We start from the raw sequence: 19,020 nt of genomic DNA, 5'->3' as shown, positions 1-19,020 counted from the left end.
AGTGTTATCTCTTGGCAAAATAAAGGGAAAGTAAGGATCTATGTCTGTCTGCAAAGTCAGGAGGTGAGGAAAACAGAGTACTGAAGACTGAGCTGATATGACCATGCAAAGAGTCAGAGCAGGAGCAAGGAGGGGACTTTGTGGTGTATGGTTTGTGAAAAACAAGTTTAGAAAGTTTGAAGTGGGTGGTATAGCGCTACATACAAACCAACCCAAATACTAGGTACTACTTAATGAAATGAGATGCAAACACATTTTGTGACCTGCCTAAAATCACCTTTCACATCAGTCATGGGATGGGAAACTAGTTTCTGACTTCCCTCTTATTCTTGCAGCACTGAGCTTCCCCCCACACCCCATAAAGAGCTAAGCAGCTCCCAAAATCAGCCTGGCTAAGCAAGTGCCACTACCAAGAATATCTTGGTTTCAGCTCACGATGCTGATAGTCTACACTTTAATATAGGCAAAGAAAAGGCACATGTTTTGTATGTTCATAAAAATTAACCATGTCTCAGTGTCTTCCTTTGTTGGGACAAAGAGGCAAAATACCTGGCACCCAAAGTTTAAGGAAGGAAAGGTTTATTTGTCACATTTTGTAGGTTTAAGTCCATAGCCAGCTGATTCTAGGGCAGCATAGCAGAGGAGAATGGCAGAGAAGACCAGCTCACGGAGTGGCATCCAGGAAGTGTAAACTGAAAGGGAGGAGCTACAGAGAGAGGTAAACCCTTCCAGTCCATGGCCCTCCCAGTGGCCCACCTTCCCAACCAGACCCCACCTCCTAGAAGCAGCTTAGCTGTAAGGCCCTGTTATGGTTAACTAATCCAATCCATTGGATTGGTCCACTGAGTGGGTTAGCATCTTAGTATGGATAGTGGAAAGTCCTACCCTAAGTGTCGGTAGTACCAACCAATAGGCTTCTATCCTGGGTGGAATACAAAGGGAAAGGTGGAAGGCTGGCTTGCTGCTTCCTGCCTACCTTGTTGTGGACTGTTTCTCCTCTGCCATGTTCCTCTTTCATGCTGCTCTGCCTTGGAGCCAGCCAACTATGGACTGAAACTTCTACAAATTGTTAGTGAAAATAAACCTTTCCTCCTTTAACTTGTGTCAGATATTTTGTTCCAGCACCAGGAAACTAACAAATCAATCCACATAATCCAGTCACTTTCCAAAGCCCTATGATTGCAAGCTATAGTGGTATATCAAGATAGAAACCATAAAAACATTCCTGACCCTCAAAAGACTCATGTGCATCTCTTTATGCAGACTGCATTCAGTCCATCTGTAAGAGTTGCCAGATTCCCAACAGTTTCAGCATCGCTTCCCTGTAACTCAAGGGAGACTCTTAGCAGTGTGCTCCAACCTATCTATAAAAATCAGAAGAAAATTACATACACCTGACATAGGAGAAGAATTTTCATTCCAAAAGGAAGAAATAAAGATATAAAAACTAATGGGATCACTGCAAGATCAAAATGCAGCAAGGCAAACATCAAATCCGGTGGTCCACCAAACCAACCCTACAAAGAACACTGAAGAATTTTCTAGAGATAAAGATGATCCTGGTTCCAGAAACAGTAGCAGAGGGTGACCACCAAACAGGGCAGGTAATTGAATGAAGGGGAAAAGTGAGGGGGCCAACAGCAGGAGGACAGCACGGCAGAGATGAGTCAGTATATGCTAGTCGTAACCATTAATGTAGATAGCTCCACAGGATGCATTAGCACTTATTTCTAGTAATCTCTTACAGCAACTCATTTTCCCTCCCTTTTCTTTACTTTTGCACACATTCACCCCCACACACACACACAGAGGCACAAACACATGCACACAGACAACCCATTTCAGAACTGCCTTACTCAAATATTCTCTGATCTCAGGTACAAGCTGAGGTGATGAATGATAGGGGACCAATGGAATATCTGACCTACTAATTTACCCAGAGTCATAAAGAGAATGACGTTGGTATTGAAGGTGAAAGAAAGGTAGAAAGAGTTAAGCAGAAAGGGGACAAAAAGACTGAAAATTGGGAAAGGTGTTACTGGGATAAGAGAAAGTCAGAGAATGATGTATTCTACAGTTACTCGCACAAAACTGAACAAACTAGTTGTCCAATATTAAGGATCACTTCAGAAATGTCTGATTTTCCATTCAATCTCTTTGAAGACAGTTCCTATCAAGCCAAAATGGCAGTGCTGCTCGTGGACTCAGGCATTCTTGTTCTCTCTGAAGACTGTTGTAGTGTTGTTGTTGTGATGATGATGATGGTTAAATAAAAATTGTATCTTTAAGTACTACATGTAAGGCACAATGTTCAAAGATAATTAGAGAAACTATCGTATGAGGCACACATTGTCTTGCCTTTAAAACATCTCACTGTAAATGCAAGCCATTTTACTAGAATACATGAATCTCCCTCACCTTCAGCATCTTTGAGGATAAATGCAACACCCCAAGCCTCTTTAATCGGAATGTAGATCTTGTAAGTGCCTGGCTTTAACTGGTTCATATAAAGGGTAAGGATCACATCTAGATCTAGATTTAAAATTTTATACATTACTAGAATTATCTTTAGATATCAACCTAGAATTAACTTAAGATGTCAACAATTTGGATTGCAGACCACGGAAAATGTTTGACATAAATATTTCCTTGGTGACCTTTAAATATAGGTAACAATCAGTTGTTTGATTTTATTGGACAACAGTATTAAGAGGTAGCAAATTGAGTAGAGAAATAGAAGTAAAAATTTAGTACTTATTAAGTGGCAAATGCTTTCCTTTAAACTTTTCAGTGACCACAAAAAGCATGTAAATAGAAACCCCCTCCTTAACAAGCCCCAGACTAAAGTTTGCAGAGGTTAATTGATTCTCCAAAAGTCATACAGCAGTTCAGTGGCAGGTCTAATTTTCTTTCCGCTACTGCACGATGTGACCCAGTCATATCCTTCCCTGTGGTCAGAAAATGTGTGGCTCCACGTGATTTTTTATTCTGAAATATTCAGAAATAGGAAATGCAGAGTCAACATATCTCAGTTGGGAGAGCATGAGACTAAAGAAATAAGAAATTACTTCCCTTCACACATTTCATATGAGTTTCATTTAGATTCTAACTTGTACTGGGTTGAGTTTGGCCAACATTACTACAGAAACTAGGCCTGATAGCTTTTTGAGCAAAGGGGTGTAAAAAAATGATGAAAATTCAAGACACTCAGAAACCAAGGTCTTTTCCCAAAATCACAAAAGCAGATTCCCACTAGAGCCAGGGCAGGATTTTAGGAGCTCCATCTCGATGCACGGCAAACTCATGTGTTACTTCACTGTTTATTAAGCAACAGACCTGACAGTTGGAGTGAACCTTTCTGGAAGTGTCCCTTGAAGAGACAAATTGACCCCAAAGTATTCCATGTCTACAAATGAAATGCGAACTGGTTAAGAAGCGACTTGACATCTCTCCTCTCCACATACAAATTCCTGGGCTTTTAGCCCTCATCAGCTCCAGGTCTGCTCTTTGACTAAGCCACATCATTCCAGGCTCAGTCTGGGGATAAGCCACCACAGGCCCCTCCTTCTCTCTATGTCTTCAGGAGGATGGTAAGTGTCAGGCAGGGGCTCCTCGCTTCCTGCTACAGTCTTCACATATATGTGGGCTTCTTGTGCTCCTGCTGTATTCTTCATATGTGTAGGTGACCTCCTAGGATTCTTGAGAAAACAAACAGATACTATGAAAATACACCTAGATTTCTGCTGCTGCCTAAATTGGAGTAATACAACCATATTTACTGTCCCACCCAAAACAACCAAAAATCAGGAAAAAATTGAAGCAATAGTTTTAAAGATATGATATCAGATAAGGAAGGGCAGTGACATTTGAAAGAGAGAAAACAACATGATGAGAGATTTGCAATTGCTATTCAGACTGCCTTTGAGACATTTTTCTTGTCATTCAACTCTTCTGCTTCTTAACATAGAACCTCTCCTTCCATCCTTTAATATTTAACCTTCTTGAATCTTTATATTTAAAATGGGGTTTTTTAGACATCATATATTCGGATCTGGCTTTTATAACCAATCTGAGTATCTCTGCCTTTCAATGGGGGTATTTAGATCATTTATATTTAATGTGATCACCAATATAGTTGTTTACATCTACTGTTACAGTTCAAATCCAAAGTGTCCTCCAAAAGGCTTATTATGTTAAAGGCTTGATTGCTATCCAATGAGATTAGGAGAAGTGACTGGATTATAAGGCTCTAATCTATTGAGCAGATCACTCCATTGATAAGTTCATTAGCTTCATGAACTCTTAGGAGGTAGGGACTAGGTAGAGGAAATAGGCCACTGGGGGTGTGCCTTTGAAAAATATATCTTGGACCAGGGATGTAGCTCAGCAACATAGCACCTACCTGTCAGGTACAAGGTTGTGGGTTCAATCCCCAGTATAAAAAAAAAAAAAGAATATATCTTGTCCCCAATGCCCTCCTCTCTGATTCTTTTCTTCCTGCCTTCTCTAATACTAAATAAATCTTGAAGTCTTGTCTGGCCAATAAAACTACCCTGAGAACCACCTTTTTGGTTGTGCCTCTTCTGGTCCCATTCCTTCCACGTCCACTCACATCATATGCCTATATATGAAAAGCCTTAAAATCCTTAGCACCACTAAGGCATGAATCATAAATAGAGATTATAACTGAAAGTCCTTACCTCAGATATCTTGGGATTGTCATAGATGTCCACAATTTCACATGGTCTCTCACTTTCCTAGAAATTTTTAAAAAGATGATATGTTACATCGTTTGACCATAAGAATGATAGAAATCAGTAATTCTTAAGTCTGGATGCACATTAGAATCACAAGAAAGCTTTAAAAATAAAACACAGAGAGATAATTACCCCTGAAAGTGAAATAAACTCAAGAAACTTCATTATGAGTTACTCAAAAGTAATTCAAAGTTGACTCTACGAAGAAGAGGCTGGCAGTAGAGATAAAACAAGATGATAGCTGGATTCACTGAACTATTCTTTTCTACTTAATGTGTGTATAAAATTATAGTAATACTCTCTATCCAAAGTTTTGCTTTCCCCAGCTTTAATTAACCAGTGATCAACTTGGGTCTGAAAATGTTAGTAGAAATTCCAGAAATAAACAACTTGAAAAGTTTAAATTGTCATTCTGATCCAGAATAGAATGACAGAATCTTGACTCATTCTGCCCAGGAAGTGAATAATCCCTTTGTGTAGTGTATCCATTCTTTATATGCTACCTGCCCTATGGTAGTCAGAAGTCACAAACCATACTGACAAAAATTTTATTATAATATATTGCTATAATTTTTCTATTGCTATTGCCTAATTTACAAATTAAGTTTTATTGTGGGCCTGTGTACACTACAAAAAAACTAACTATATACATATATGTGGTTCAGCACTCCACATTGTCAAGAATCCATTGGAGAGCAATTGGAATGTAAACTATGTGAATAGCTGGGGACTACTTGCATCATTAAAAATTAACCATCAGTGCCTCAGCTCTTTCATCCAGAAATTCTTATTAAATTGGTTTCAGTGATCAATGTGTTCATGGTTTCCTGGATGATTTTAAAATGTACTGAAGACTAAGAAACTATCAGTTATGTAGTCCATCACTCACAATACTTCCTAATATGTTAGAGCTTGCCCAAGCATCTTTACACAATATTATTGTTACAGTTAATATTCAAACGTCCTACTAAAGCTTCAGTGCTCATAGGTGGGGCTTTTGGGAGGTAGCTTGGTCATGAGTGCATGACCCTGGATTACGAGTATAGTAAATGGATTAGTCCACTCATTGGTTTAATATAGCTCTGAGTATGAATCAAGGAAAGGCCCACTCTGGGCACGAGTGGCACCAACCAAGAGACTTGTAGCCCAAATGACATAAAAAGGAAAAGGAAGGTTCAGTGCTTGCTACTTCCTGCCTGCCTTGCCACGGACTCTTTCTTCTCTGCCATGTTCCTCTGCCACGGCCACCTGCCTTGCAGCCCACTGACTATGGACCGAAACTTCCACAAACTGAGCTACAATAAGCCTTCTTTCCTTTAACTTACGGATGTTGAGTATTTTGTCCCAGCAACAAGTAACAAAGACAGATTTTGGTACAAAGAATTGGAGTTGTTGCTGTAATTCTACTGTGTATATGGTTCAGAAGCCTTTGGAACTGGCTTGAAGGAAGAGTTTAGAAATGCTTGGAGATTGCTAGGTGGAGCAGCAGCTCTAGAATGCTGTGAGCTGAGTTTGATGGGAGATTGTAGTCAGAGTTCCAAAGACCAAAATGCTGATAGAAGTGTAAGTAAAGACTAGACTCAGAAGGCTTCAGTTAGGATCAAGGGTTGAATGGGCAATTGGACTCCAGGCTATCTGTGTTAAACTCTGGCCAAAAATCTGTCTACATTTTGCTGATGTCCAGAGACATTGTGCAAGAGTGAGATTAAGGGCACTGCACTAATGAATCTGGCAGAACAAATTTCAAGGCAGACTAATGATGAGGAGTGGCAGCATGGCTATTCTTAGAATTTTTTAGTCAGCTCTCCCTTGGGAATCAAACATTCCCGCAGAAGGATTTAAAAAGTTTTGAGTTTGATCAAAAAGGAAGCTCCAGTAATGGGGTAGATGGCAAAGATGGATCAGAGGACCGCTTGGTTGCTGAAATGATTGACATTGAAAGGCCAAGTACTGTAGCTTGGAACTGGACAATAGAAAAAAATAGCCTGAGGACATTCAAGAACCAGCAGGAATTCAGCCTTAGCAGCCTCAGGATTGCAAAGGTGAAAGACTTTGCTTTGAGAAGCGCCCAAAGGTACCATGTTCCAGAATAGCAATAGCCTAGGGAACTTGTTCTTTGGGACTAGATTAATAGTGCTCAGCCATCCAGGTGCTCAACAAGTGCCCTTACAGCCAGCAGAAAAGGGTCTGGCTATTGCTCCAGTTGGCAGAAGACCTTGACATCATCCATGTGGTGCTGGCTTTAGGTGCACATAGAATGCAAGAGTTGTGGGGTAAGAAAGGCTTCTATCCTTTCCAGAAGAAAGTCTGGGAACCCAGGCAGTGTGACCCCGAAAGCAGTGTATAAAGCTGTGACTATAAATGCTAGGGTGCAGTGAAGAAGCTGGGAACATGGGCCTTCTGAGGAAAGTCATAAAAAGTAAGCAAGGTGGCCAAAGAGAGAAGCTATGAGGACTACAACCACTGGTAGTGCCACTGAGGCAGAGCCATCCAAACCTTTTAGAGTTCACATCTTGCCGCAGATTGTCCTGGGTGCCGGACATGGAACTATGGAGTTTAATGTTTGTCCTACTGGAATTTGATCTTCCTTAGGTCCTGTTCCTTTGTATCTCCCCATTTGTACCTTTTGGAATGGGAGTATTTATCCTGTGCCATTGTATGAAATTTTCTTTTTATTTTTATAGGGCTCACAGCTAAGAGTTTACTTTAAATCTCAGAGGCAAGTTTGAACTTCTACTTTTCAGAAGTGCTGAAACTGTTAGGATTTTGGCAACTCTTAGAAATGGACTAAATGTATTTTGTATAAAGGGCTGCACATGAGTCTTTTGGAAGTAAGGATGGGCTATTGTGGCTTAGGGTTAGATGGGCCCCTAAAGCCTCATAAGTGGGGCTTTGGGAAAGTGGTTGAATCATGGACATGTGACACTGACTTATGGGTGTATGATGATTGGATTAGTCCACTGATTGGTTTAGAATAGCTCTGGGTGTAGAAATTAAAAGGCCCACCCTAGGAATAGGTGGCACCAACCAATAGACTCATAGCCTGAAGGGCATGAAAAGGAAAAGGAAGGCTCACTGCTTGCTACTTCCTGCCTGCCATGCCATAGAGTCTTTCTCCTCTGGTACGCACCACATCTTGGAACCAGCCAACTACAGACTGAAACATCCACAAACTGTGAGCTAGAATAAATCTTTCCTTTACTTGTGAATGTTGGGAATTTTATCCCAGCAATAAGAAAATAACTAAGACAATTATTAATAGTACATTATTTCACATCATCTTTATATTTCTGCCTGTCTCTTTATACAAAGAAAGAGGTAGTTCCCCCCGCCCCAAGGGCTGGTAATCAAACCCAAAACTTTTTACATGGTATGTTGGTGCTCTGCCACTGAGTTACAGCCTCAGCTTATGAGAGTAGTTTTCATGATACCTGTTTTTGTTTACTTGTTTATTTGTTTTTTCTTTCTTAAGAAAAGACCTCACTATTAGATCAGTTAGTCTTGAACTCAACAATCCTCCTGCCTGAGTCTCCCACATGATGAAATTGCAGTTGAGTGCCACCATTCCTGGCTGATACCTATTTTTTAAGTGAACTGAAAAAGCATACAAAACGTTAAGTTGCATGTGCAGAATCATATAAATCACAAAATGATAGAGCCATGATTAGAACATAATAGGGAGACAGGTTTTCGTGAGACAACCATGAATATTTATAAGTGGAAAGTGAAATTAGAACCCAAAATCTGTTTAACACAGTTCAGTCATAACCATGGCACTTCGTTGGCTATCGGTCTGCATTGTCCTTAGATTCTGAGCATGGTCCCCAGAGCAATCCAGCATTGGATAGACCTCTGGTAAATTTTGTATATTCAGATCATGTAGGGAAAATATATGGTCTGGCCATATCCCTACCATGCACATATACTTATCATTCATCTTTTCTAACATGACCTCTGTGCTTTGTGAGCCTTGTACTCTCTTCACCCTCTCAACTTAGAAAATATACCTACTGTACAGAAATGTTTCCCATGGCAACAAACATCCCGCTCCACTGCTATTGCCATCCCACACACCATCCTTGTTGCCAAGGATGTCCTCACGTGACCTGAGAGTTGTATGCAAATCAGCTCTTTCCAGAGCAAAACAGAATTGAGTCTAAAAAGGAACCTCTACAACCTTGTCCTCAGAAAATAGCACAATCCCCCAATTCTGATACTTTTAGCCCTAGAGACAGTTTACTAAAATACTGAGTCCTATCGCATAGCCAGACCCAAAAGAGCTGGTCATCACCTCAGCAGATGTACTGCTTCTTCTTCTTCTTCTTTTTCTTCGATGAACCAAAGTAAAAAGTAAGGCCACCAGCAGAGCTGTGGCCGCCAGTGATGGGATGCCTGCCGCTAACCCAACAGAGGGCCCGCAGTCCTGGCACAGAGGGAAAAACAGACAAGGGAAGTTCAGGTTCTTCAATAGTGAAGGAAATTCTTAATAGATTAAAAATAGAACAAAAATCTGCATAGACCATACATGTCATGTACCAAATCAGAAGAAACGAAATACTATGAAAAAAAAATTTTCCCACAGTACTTTTTTTTTGGCGGGGCGGGGGGGAAGGGGGGTTCTAGGGATCAAACCCATGACCTCGTGCTTGCCAGGCAGGCACTTACGCTGCTGAGCTATATACCCAGCTTCCCCCACAAGAAAACATTTTTAACATATGTGACAAATGAGTTGCTGTCTGAGGACTTAATTTACATAGTGAAAATTTGTTTGTTGCTTTTGTTTCTTACAGTCTGGGAGACGGCATGCAGGGCCTTCACACTGAGCTCCATTCCTGGCCACTTATTTAGAAACAGGGCCTTGCTAAAATGCTTAGTTAGCCAGGCTAGGCTCAAACTTGCAATCTTCCTGCCTCCAAGTGCAGGAATTACAGGTGTTCTCCCAACTCTTTAAACCAATTGGAAAGAATGACAGTCTAGTAGAAAAATGGACAGCTCATCTGAAGAAGCATTCCAAGGAACAGAAACACAAGTATCTCCTCAACCCAGGAAAGGCTGAGGTATAAATCAGCACAACAGTTAGACGCATGTTTATCTACTAGTCCAGAAAAAAAGTACCCAACCTTTTGATATGATTTTTAAAAGTTATTTACATTAAATGTATTAACCAGTTTTCACATACCCACTGTGCTTTGACTTAGGTAGAATAATCATGCTCGTAGCCACATAAATTTTCAGATTTACAGATTTTCTAGAAATAATGGCAACAATCTGCAGAATCCCTAAACATGTGTAACACTTATGTGATGCTGGGTTCTCCTTCCTTTTGGGCAGGTATAATTTTATGGAAAAATAATAAAACTCTATAAGCCATTATATACAGGAGGATGACTTTTCACATGAATGTATCTAGGAAAGCAGCACTCAGATCAATAAATTGAACACTGCCTGGACTTCAGACGCTTCCTTCATCTCCCTGTGTAATCACTATCTTGAAATCTCACACTGTACCTAAGTTTTATCCGTTCTTCATTATCACAGATACAAACAGAAAGTTTACATTTTTTGTGCCTGGTTTCTTTTACTCAGCCCTTTGTGAAAGTCACCATGATTTCTGTGTTTCCCCTTGGTTTTGAGTCAAGGTGGTCAGAAGGATAGCTGTTGAGCCAAGTTCTGGGTTCAAATTTTAAACCTCAAAACAAATGTGTGAGAGGGATAGGCCATTATTTTTCCTTGACATATAAAAGGTGCAGCCAAGAGTTGGTAATTTAAATGGTACTTACTGCTTCCTTCGCACGTGTAACAACTGGAGAGAAGGTCTGTGGAAAAAAAATACGCATCACATTACACCGGACAGTCTATCAAAGTTCAGTGATAACGCCTAAAGTTCATGTCTTGGGTCAACTATTAACGACAACTACCAAGCAGAAAAGTGTTTGGTTGCTTCCCAGGTAAGAACTGAAATGAAATTGGGCTACTAGTAAAAAGAATTCAAAAATTCAGGTCTTTATTTTCACCTTATGAATTTGCCACAACACAACTTACATCCCAGTGTTTTCCTCCTTCCCTAGTTCCCCAGAACGCTTTGGCTATGAGACAGACAAATACAAATATTAGAATAAGCTTGTTTAAGAAATCCTTGTTTGCTTTCAAGGATATAATGAAGCAAATGTGGCATTTTTAAATTAGCCATGCTTCTGGAAATAAGACCACATTGAATGAATACGTTATGCGTTTCTGGTTCACATCACTCAAGGATATGCAGTGAATTCCATCCATTTCTGGGATATTTAAGGCAAACCTTGCCTTCATGAGTAAGTCTAGAGGAACAAAGTTCTACAGGAGCAACTAAATATGTAAACTCTGCTCTGTAGGATTAAGAGCACAGATCCTGGTACTGGGGATGTAACTCAGTAGTAAAGCACTTGTTAGAGTGTGCCTGGTCCTGGGTTTTATCCCTAGTACTAGGGAAGGAAAAACACAGACACTATACTTGCATTGCCTGCAATTATGTGGTCATTTTTCTACTCAGAAGCTAATGAACCTCATTTCTTCGTCTACACAGAAACACTGGTAGCTTCTCTCTAAGGGTGTTGTAGGAGTCAAATGGGTATCAAAAGTATAGATTATTTGTTATTCCTTAAAACTTTTCAAAGCTCTGGTTGGACTTATTTATTTAATCCTCACAGCAACCTCAAGTCCTGGGACCTTTTAATAATTATTATCTCCATTTTACCAATACAAAAAGAAACAACGAAACAAAACAGGCCTCAAGGAAGTTATGGCACTAGTTCAAGATTTCACAGATAACCGTAAATCTAACCTGAGCTTGCATGTTTGGGTACTATGCCTGAAGAGAGGGCTTTGACAACCAGGTGTTATGGTTTGTGTCTGCATGTCACTCTAAAGCTTCATACAGTCATAGGTAGGGCTTTTTCAGAGGTGAGTGGATCTAGAGTGTGTGACACAGGATTAAGGGTGTGTGATTACTAAATCACTCCGCTGATTGGTTTGGTACCACCCTAATCATGGCAGCCTAGATACAATATAAAAGGGGCAGGAAGATACTGCGTCCCTCCCATGCTGCTTTTCTACCTTCTGGCCATAGTGAACTGTTCTCCTCTATGAAGCTGTCCTGCCTGGGAGCCAGCTGATTATGGACTGAAACCTCTACAAATTGTGAGACAAATAAGCCTTTGCCTCCTTAACTTTGGGTGTTCAGGATTTTGTCTCAGCAATGAGAAAAGTAACTAAGACGCAAGCACTGACATTTTCTAAATGTGTATTTATTCATTTATTTGTACAGGGGATCAAACTAATGACCTTGTCCTTGCCAGACAGGCACGTGTGCCTGGCCAGGAACTGACACTTGTTGATTAATAGTTATAGTTTTACCTAAACATTATTTCTCACCCCCACCCCCATTATTACTTTAACCCTGCACCCATCTGTGTGTTTTGTTTTTAAGGGTGGTAGAAAGAGTCAACCTTCATTTAAGGTAAAATATTCTATTTTCAGTCACAGAAATGTAATTGGGATGGCTTTGGCAAAAAATAAAACAAAACTAAATGGGATAGGGGATAACTCATAAGATGCAAAGGTACCTTCTGGAGCTGAAGAACAGGAGGGAAGCTGGCTTCCCAGGTAGGACCAGAGGTAGGAATGGGTAACCGGTCAGGACAAAACCACCCTTCTCTCACCATCTCTCCTAGGAGCATGGCTTTCTGTCTGTGCCCTTCACTGAATGTTGCCTTTCTCTCTCTACATAGTTTTATAACTTTTTCTGCTCTCATGAGTACTTACTAATTATACCAGCTAATGTATATGGAGCACCTAATATGCACCAGGTTGTTCAAACTTTTCCCATATTGATTCATTTATTCTTCATAACAACCAATAAAGGAAAAGGAAGTAAAAAGAATTAAGATGTGTTATGTACTTGTACCAACTCCAGCTCCCATGAGGAATGTAATCACTATGTACTACAAACACATACTAATAAAATTTTTTGTCTTTTTGAGACCGGGTCTCACTGTACAGTTCAGTCTGGCCCTGGGCTCACTTCGTAGCCGAGGCTGGTGTCAAACTTGCAGTGATCCTCCTAGCTCACCCTCCCGAGTGCTGAGATTATAAGAGTGCATCACCACGTCGGGCTTAATAAAATTTTTTAGTTTTAAAAAATAGCAATGAAGCAGGACTATGATCCCCATTTTACAGATGAGAAAAGTGAGACACAGAGACATAAAGTAACTTGCATAATATCAAACAACTCTAGGTAGGAGAGTTGAGTGGTCTTGCTCTGGGATCCATGCTCTTCCCCACTGTGCTACTCTGCCTCCAAGGTCAAAGTCAGCAGCCCACCTTGAGAGTTTGGTATGGCCCACCAGGGAGTGCCTTATCTACACAGGTAGCCCTACTCCACACTCCATACAGGGGCACTACTTCAAGGCTTCCACCTCTCCCACTCCCAGTCTGTTCCACTGGACTGCTAGGGAGAATGACCACCTTTGGTGGTTTTCTAGAAAGGCTGCCCAGGATGCAGGATATTCTGCACTAAAGCAAATTGCCTTCGGCAAATTAGGATATTTGGTCCTATACAGGCTCAAAATGGGGAAAGGATAGTTCTTAGAAAAATAAGCTGTTGACCAAGATGATATTTCAAAAGGTGGCAGCTGACACCATAAGGGCTTCACTCCCGTCTCACTCACCCCTGCTGCCCCAAACAATGGCTGCCCTGAGCAATGTTGATGTGATGGGTGAATCCAGCATATGACAAAGCCAGAGGCTAAGCTCCAGCAGCAAGGAAAGGAAAAACTTCAGCAAATAAGGAGAAGGATGGAAAATATGTCTGCAGACACCAGGGAGAGGCTGAAGCAGGGAAAGAGGGCACTTCAGGAGGGTTCAGCAACCAGAGAAGGGCAGAAGGCGGGGAGGTGGAGTCACACTAGCGGGACAGATATTCGGGACAGAAAGTGTGGCAGCAGAATTTCAGTAGTAAGCCGTAAGGGTCTAACTTCCCGCCACTCGCTGGATCTATGCCGCTGTGTGAACTAGAAATGAGATCTAGCTTCAAAGGCCTTTACTTATTTATTTATTCCTTCATTATTTTTGGTAGGAAGGTACTGGACTTCATGCTTGCCCGGCAGGCACTGTGCTGCTGAGTTATAGCCCTGACCCTTCAAGTCCTCTTTGAATAATGATATAACTTAGGAGAAAAATTTAGCATGGAACTAAAAATCTGGGCTAAAAAAATGCTTCACTCAGTCATGGAGTAGTACTGATCAGAAAACAGCCCTGGAGGTTAGTGTTAACGCTACACAAGAACAGCAGCTGGAAGTTCAACTGTGAGCTGAAGCTTTGTGCTCTCAACAACAAATTTTGTTTTGATTTGTAGCTAAATATCATAATAAAGAGTCTTAAAATGTCCATCCATGCTGACCCAGTTGTTCCCCTGCAAGAATACATACTAAGGAAATAATCTTAAATGCAGACAAGATTTATTTATAATGATGTTTATCACAAGATTATTCCTAATTATAATTAATCAGTTAAGGAAATAATTCATTTATATAAATAGCATATAGCTATCTTCAGTTGTGGTTACAAAGACTGATTGAAAATATTTAAGATAAAAATTACATATAAAATAACACATAATATAAAGACAAAAGAAGTCTAAAGTTACATAAAGTTAAATAGGCTGGAAGGGGTTACCTTAATGTTTTCTGCTAGTGGAAATTTAGGGTTTTTTTGTGTTTTTCTGTTTTTTTCAAAAGGTACCTTTATAATTTTTGTAACTGAAAGATTGCTTTCAGCACTTCTCAACTATTCATCATTGCTTTTGCCAGATGTCACTGTATAGTGGATAAAAATACAGTGAATATTTAAATTAAAAAATGTTATTACAATAAAAGATACATTGCCTTTATTCCTTCTCACAACATTCCAAATACTCCTCCTTGCTTCAAACACATTACCCCATAATTCTTGGCAATGTGTCTTGTACTGTGATAAGATTTTTTAAGTTAAACACTCACCATTGTTTTTGATCACCTCTTGTACATCATGTTTTGAGGACAAAGTTCTGGAATTGCCATGTGAATTCTGCCTGGACCTTTGCTGCCCTGTCAGAACAGGTTCTGCTCACCGACTATACTCACCGTGTTAGTCGGCAGTGTGAAGTTTAGTGAAAAACCCTGCAAGAGAGAAAGAAGCATTAAAACTCCCTGGCAGGGTTAATGTAGGTCCTGACTTCTCCCCTAACCTCACCACCCTGGAGAATCCCACCGAAGATGTATTGATCCCATAGTTTGGCTCTGCCGGCACTCTGCTCTCAGTCTTGGCTCCAGAAGAAACAGGAGGAGGAGAAGAAAAGCTCGAGGTCATCACAAGCTTCTTCCTCAGAAATATCAGTCTTGCACCTTCTCCTCCAGGTCTTCAGTTGGGGCTGGATTAGGGAACCAACCAGTGAGGTCTGGACTGAGGGGCCCTGACAGCAAAGGCAGTGGAGAAACATCACCAGAAGCTCAGCAAGCACTGGAACTGACTCTCCTAGCCTAGGGCGGGGTGAATTTGTGTATGCAGTATTTTCTGCGTGGTGTAGAAGGTAAGCCTCATAGGAGGCATGGTCTAACTCCTGAACCTTAATATCCTCTCAGGAAAGTTAATCTGGAAAAGATCAGACTTCTGTTTGTTCCCCAGTCCAAAGCTCCGGAACTGAATTAGTCAGAATGGCGGGGGTGGGGGTAACTAGTCTCTACCCACTCTTCTCTAGCGTTCCATCTCCCTCTCCCCTATGTATAGACTCAGTATTTAAAGAGAGTGGACTCAAATAGGCTGTCCAGGTGCCCACTTATCTGGGCTAGGCTGATCCAGACCAGTGGTGGCTTTTGCTCTATGGCCCCACCCCATCAACCCGTTTGGGCTCCTTACTGCTTCTTTCCAGGCTTATCTCTCTTTACCAAGCCCCTTCCCTGCCTGGTGTAAACAATAGGTAGAAAAAGGCTCTGAAGCAGCTGGTGGCACTTTTTGGTCCTAGGTCCCCTGGGTTGACATGATCATATTTCCACTTTCTAGATTCTTAGCATCTTGGATTAGTAACCATCCCCTAGCTGGGCATAGCCCCAACCTACCTGCCAGCAGGCTCAGGGCAAACACAAACACTGTGTGGTTTAATCTTCTGTCTTGCTGGGAACACAGGCTTGCTAAATCTTAACACCAAATGTTACCCGACTATAAAAGACTAAAGAATCCTAAAGAAGCACATTTCAGATCTGATGTGTGTCAGGTCATTTTACACCTCAAAGCCTCATTTGACAGGGGGAAACTCAAGCTCAGGGACTAAACAGAAATTACTTGGGGGACAATTGAGAATGTCACAGTTTTGCTCTGGAAATGAGCCAAAGGAACTTGGCTTATGTGGTGATCTAGATCTAACCTGGAAGACAGTTATAGAGCAGCAGTCTCAATGTGCACAAAACTAATGGAACTCTTCTTTTGGCTAACTAACTGGGGAGTTGGAATTCAGTTGAGTTGAATGAAAAAATTTTCTATGAACCAAGAATGGTTTAAGTACCCACAATGTATACTTCTCCCAAAGATTATGTCCTTCCTTTAAGATGGCCCTACCCAGCCTTATACTTCAATGGTAGTTTTGCCCATTTCTCTGTCTCTTAGCAACAGAGCACCTTCACTCTGCAAATAAATATCCCTCAAGAATGGAAATAAGTTGCATAAGTCCACACAACTAGACAGCTGTCACTAGAAGCAGGCGCTTCTAGTGACAGCCTCTTTTGACCAGTCCACAGGGCTTCCAAACAACTCCTGTGGTTTCTGCAGATGATTAGAGACACGGTGCACCTCTTCTTCCACAACAATGTTAGAGCAAGGGGAACACCAGGGTCTTTTAGGTCCTGTAAGGGCTGCTGCTCTTAATGCTGACACCAGTTGAGCCAAGTGCAGCAACAGCCCCTGGTGGGAACGCAGCTGCTCAGAGTTTATCTCATCAGTGAGTGCTGGACACTGATGTCAGCAGGCTCAAGACAAAGCTCTCTTTGGGCGGGCAGCAGAGAGAAGAAGCAGCAACAAGTGGCCCATTTCATGCATTGTTTATCAATATTTGGATGACGAAGACTTTGGCCAATTTCAGAAAGACATTCCTACTTTGTAGAAACACAGTGCAGTGCTCTTATGGAGAGAAAAACACGATACAGTGCCCTTTCGAGCCATGATTTGGTGAAGTAAGGCAACCCCGGGCATGGAGCCATCCGAACTGGGGTGAGTCCCAGCCTCTTGCATGTAAGTGTAGATAAATCACTTAGATTCTTGGGTCTGCCTTTCATCCCAGCAAATCTGTTCTCCCAGACCTGAGTGTTCAAAAATGGGACACTAGAACTTGATTTGCCTGCCCCAAACAGTTAACATGGCATCTGTAGCAGCTTCCAGACCTATCAAACACTGAGGTATGCGCAGGGTCACATGTTGTCCTGTTCTTCAAGGACTGGCCAGTGCAGAGCTAGGATGGGGAAGCCACTGGGAAAGTTTTTTGTAAGGAATTATAAGCATGAACTAGCAATATTCGAAGTACTAGAATTTGATGCAATATACTCCTTGTTACTGCTAGTCTGACTAGTGTGTAGTGAATGAGTCTAAATGCACCTGGGAACTACAGTGGCTGAGTGTCTCTTACTGTGTTTGCTGTTTGTGAGGTGAAGGAGGGAAAGACAGGACAATAAGTTGCTGTTATTGAGGCTGCACAGCTGTGAGACACTGTTCTCACAACCTCCCTTATGAAAGGAAAATCATTATTCCTATGTCATGGTTATAGAACACGATAGGTTTCTGTTAGGTCATCAGCCTGTAAGTGGTAGAGATCAGGTTAGAACCAGGAGGTGAATGTAGCCGAAATATCTACTCTGTACCTTTGAATACACAAAATTAAAAATAAAATCTTTATATCAAAATAAGAGATGAGACCAGCAAATACTAAATGGGAATTTAAAAAAATAATTACAATTTTTCACATGGAAAAGTGATTAAAAACCAAGCCCCTTGGCTTGATTGTAGCAAGTAGAGTTTTATTCGATTGTACTAAGAGAATTAAAGGTCTAGGAATTACTTTTTATAGACACAAAGTAAGGTTAGTACACTTACCATTTCCACCAGCCTCCCAGGAATCCTCTGCAGTCACTGTCTTCTGCAAGCTCCTTTCATGCTGGTGGTGTTTTGCTTGTGTCTCCCATTAGTAGAAGCATCTAACTGGAGAGGCAGGGCTAGAGGTGGCTCCCAGAGAGCCCTGGCCAAGCCATTTATGGCCAGGGGAGTAGCCACACCCTCAGCCCATCCCTTGGGAAATATAGGCTTCTCTTCTTTGGTCACTGTATGTAACTTGGGTCCTTTATCCTCTTTGTGTTTGTTTTCTGTCCTTTTTAACTTTTCAGGCAACTTCTTCAATCTCAGCAAAGAAGCCACAGCTGTCCTGAGGAATTGGTGGCCCCTGTGCCTAGAAGATCTTTAGAAAAGTGGGTCAAATGGCTGAGGCTTACCATTCCGTGATGGCATCAGCATGCTACCAGCATCAACACAGAGGATGGAGGATGTGCCCACTCTGCTGGAGAGAGGGCTATAGCTGACTCAGTGAACCACACACTCAGTAGTCAGTGGGAGGGCTGGTGGCCTTTCTGCTTTTTATCCTCACCTTTCAAGAGTGAGCTTGGCAGAACTGAGGAGGCTATCAACACAGGCTGCCATATATAGCTTATTATTTCTGTCACAGGTTTTGCTCCTTAAGAGAGTAAGTGTTGCCAACAAAATAACAAAATTATAGTTAGCCAATTTGGTCATTTAAATTTGGTCATTTAAATGGAAAACAACACAACAGGAGCAAGGAGAGAATGGCTGAAGTGTCCAGGGAGGTCATTCCTTTAGGTGCCTCCAGGAGACGCCTTAGAACTGCCCATGAAGGATGAAAAGGCGGTGAATGTGTGCAGGGCAGACGTAGGAGGGTCCCAGGCAAGAGGGCACAGCGGATGCAAAGCCTTACATGTTCCTGGGAGGATGCAGGCTGCTGCTTCTAGGCCAATGGGGTCCTGGGCAGGGACCCAGGGCAAGTTAAGGACAGAGTGAAGCTGAGGTCTGATGTTGTGGGTGTGGCTGGCTCAGTGAAATTTTCACCCTTAGAGCAATGAGAAATCTTTCAAGAGCTTTAATCAATCTCACTCATGCTGCTAAAGTGCACCTGGCTCTCCTGTGGAGTGTGAATTGCAGG

At 41.5% G+C, this 19,020-nt stretch overlaps 1 protein-coding gene across 1 annotated transcript; it reads right to left on the bottom strand.

The window, feature by feature from the left end:
- Nucleotides 1-562: 562 nt before the first annotated feature.
- Opalin (oligodendrocytic myelin paranodal and inner loop protein) lies at nt 563-18,256 on the bottom strand. Its single transcript, XM_003479556.5, has 6 exons — nt 17,907-18,256; nt 14,915-14,950; nt 10,538-10,573; nt 9,049-9,180; nt 4,701-4,757; nt 563-3,698 (listed from the first exon to the last, which is right to left on the bottom strand). Exons 1-6 carry the CDS (start codon nt 17,907-17,909, stop codon nt 3,522-3,524), a joined length of 441 nt encoding a protein of 146 aa, XP_003479604.2. The 5' UTR covers nt 17,910-18,256; the 3' UTR covers nt 563-3,521.
- Nucleotides 18,257-19,020: the final 764 nt, after the last annotated feature.

This window comes from Cavia porcellus, unplaced genomic scaffold (genome assembly GCF_034190915.1).
Source record: "Cavia porcellus strain 051 isolate PalLab524CR breed Dunkin Hartley unplaced genomic scaffold, mCavPor4.1 scaffold_2, whole genome shotgun sequence".
NCBI classification, from domain to species: Eukaryota; Metazoa; Chordata; class Mammalia; order Rodentia; family Caviidae; genus Cavia; species Cavia porcellus.
Note: the sequence above shows the minus strand (reverse complement) of the source record. Positions and strands in the feature narration are given on the sequence as shown.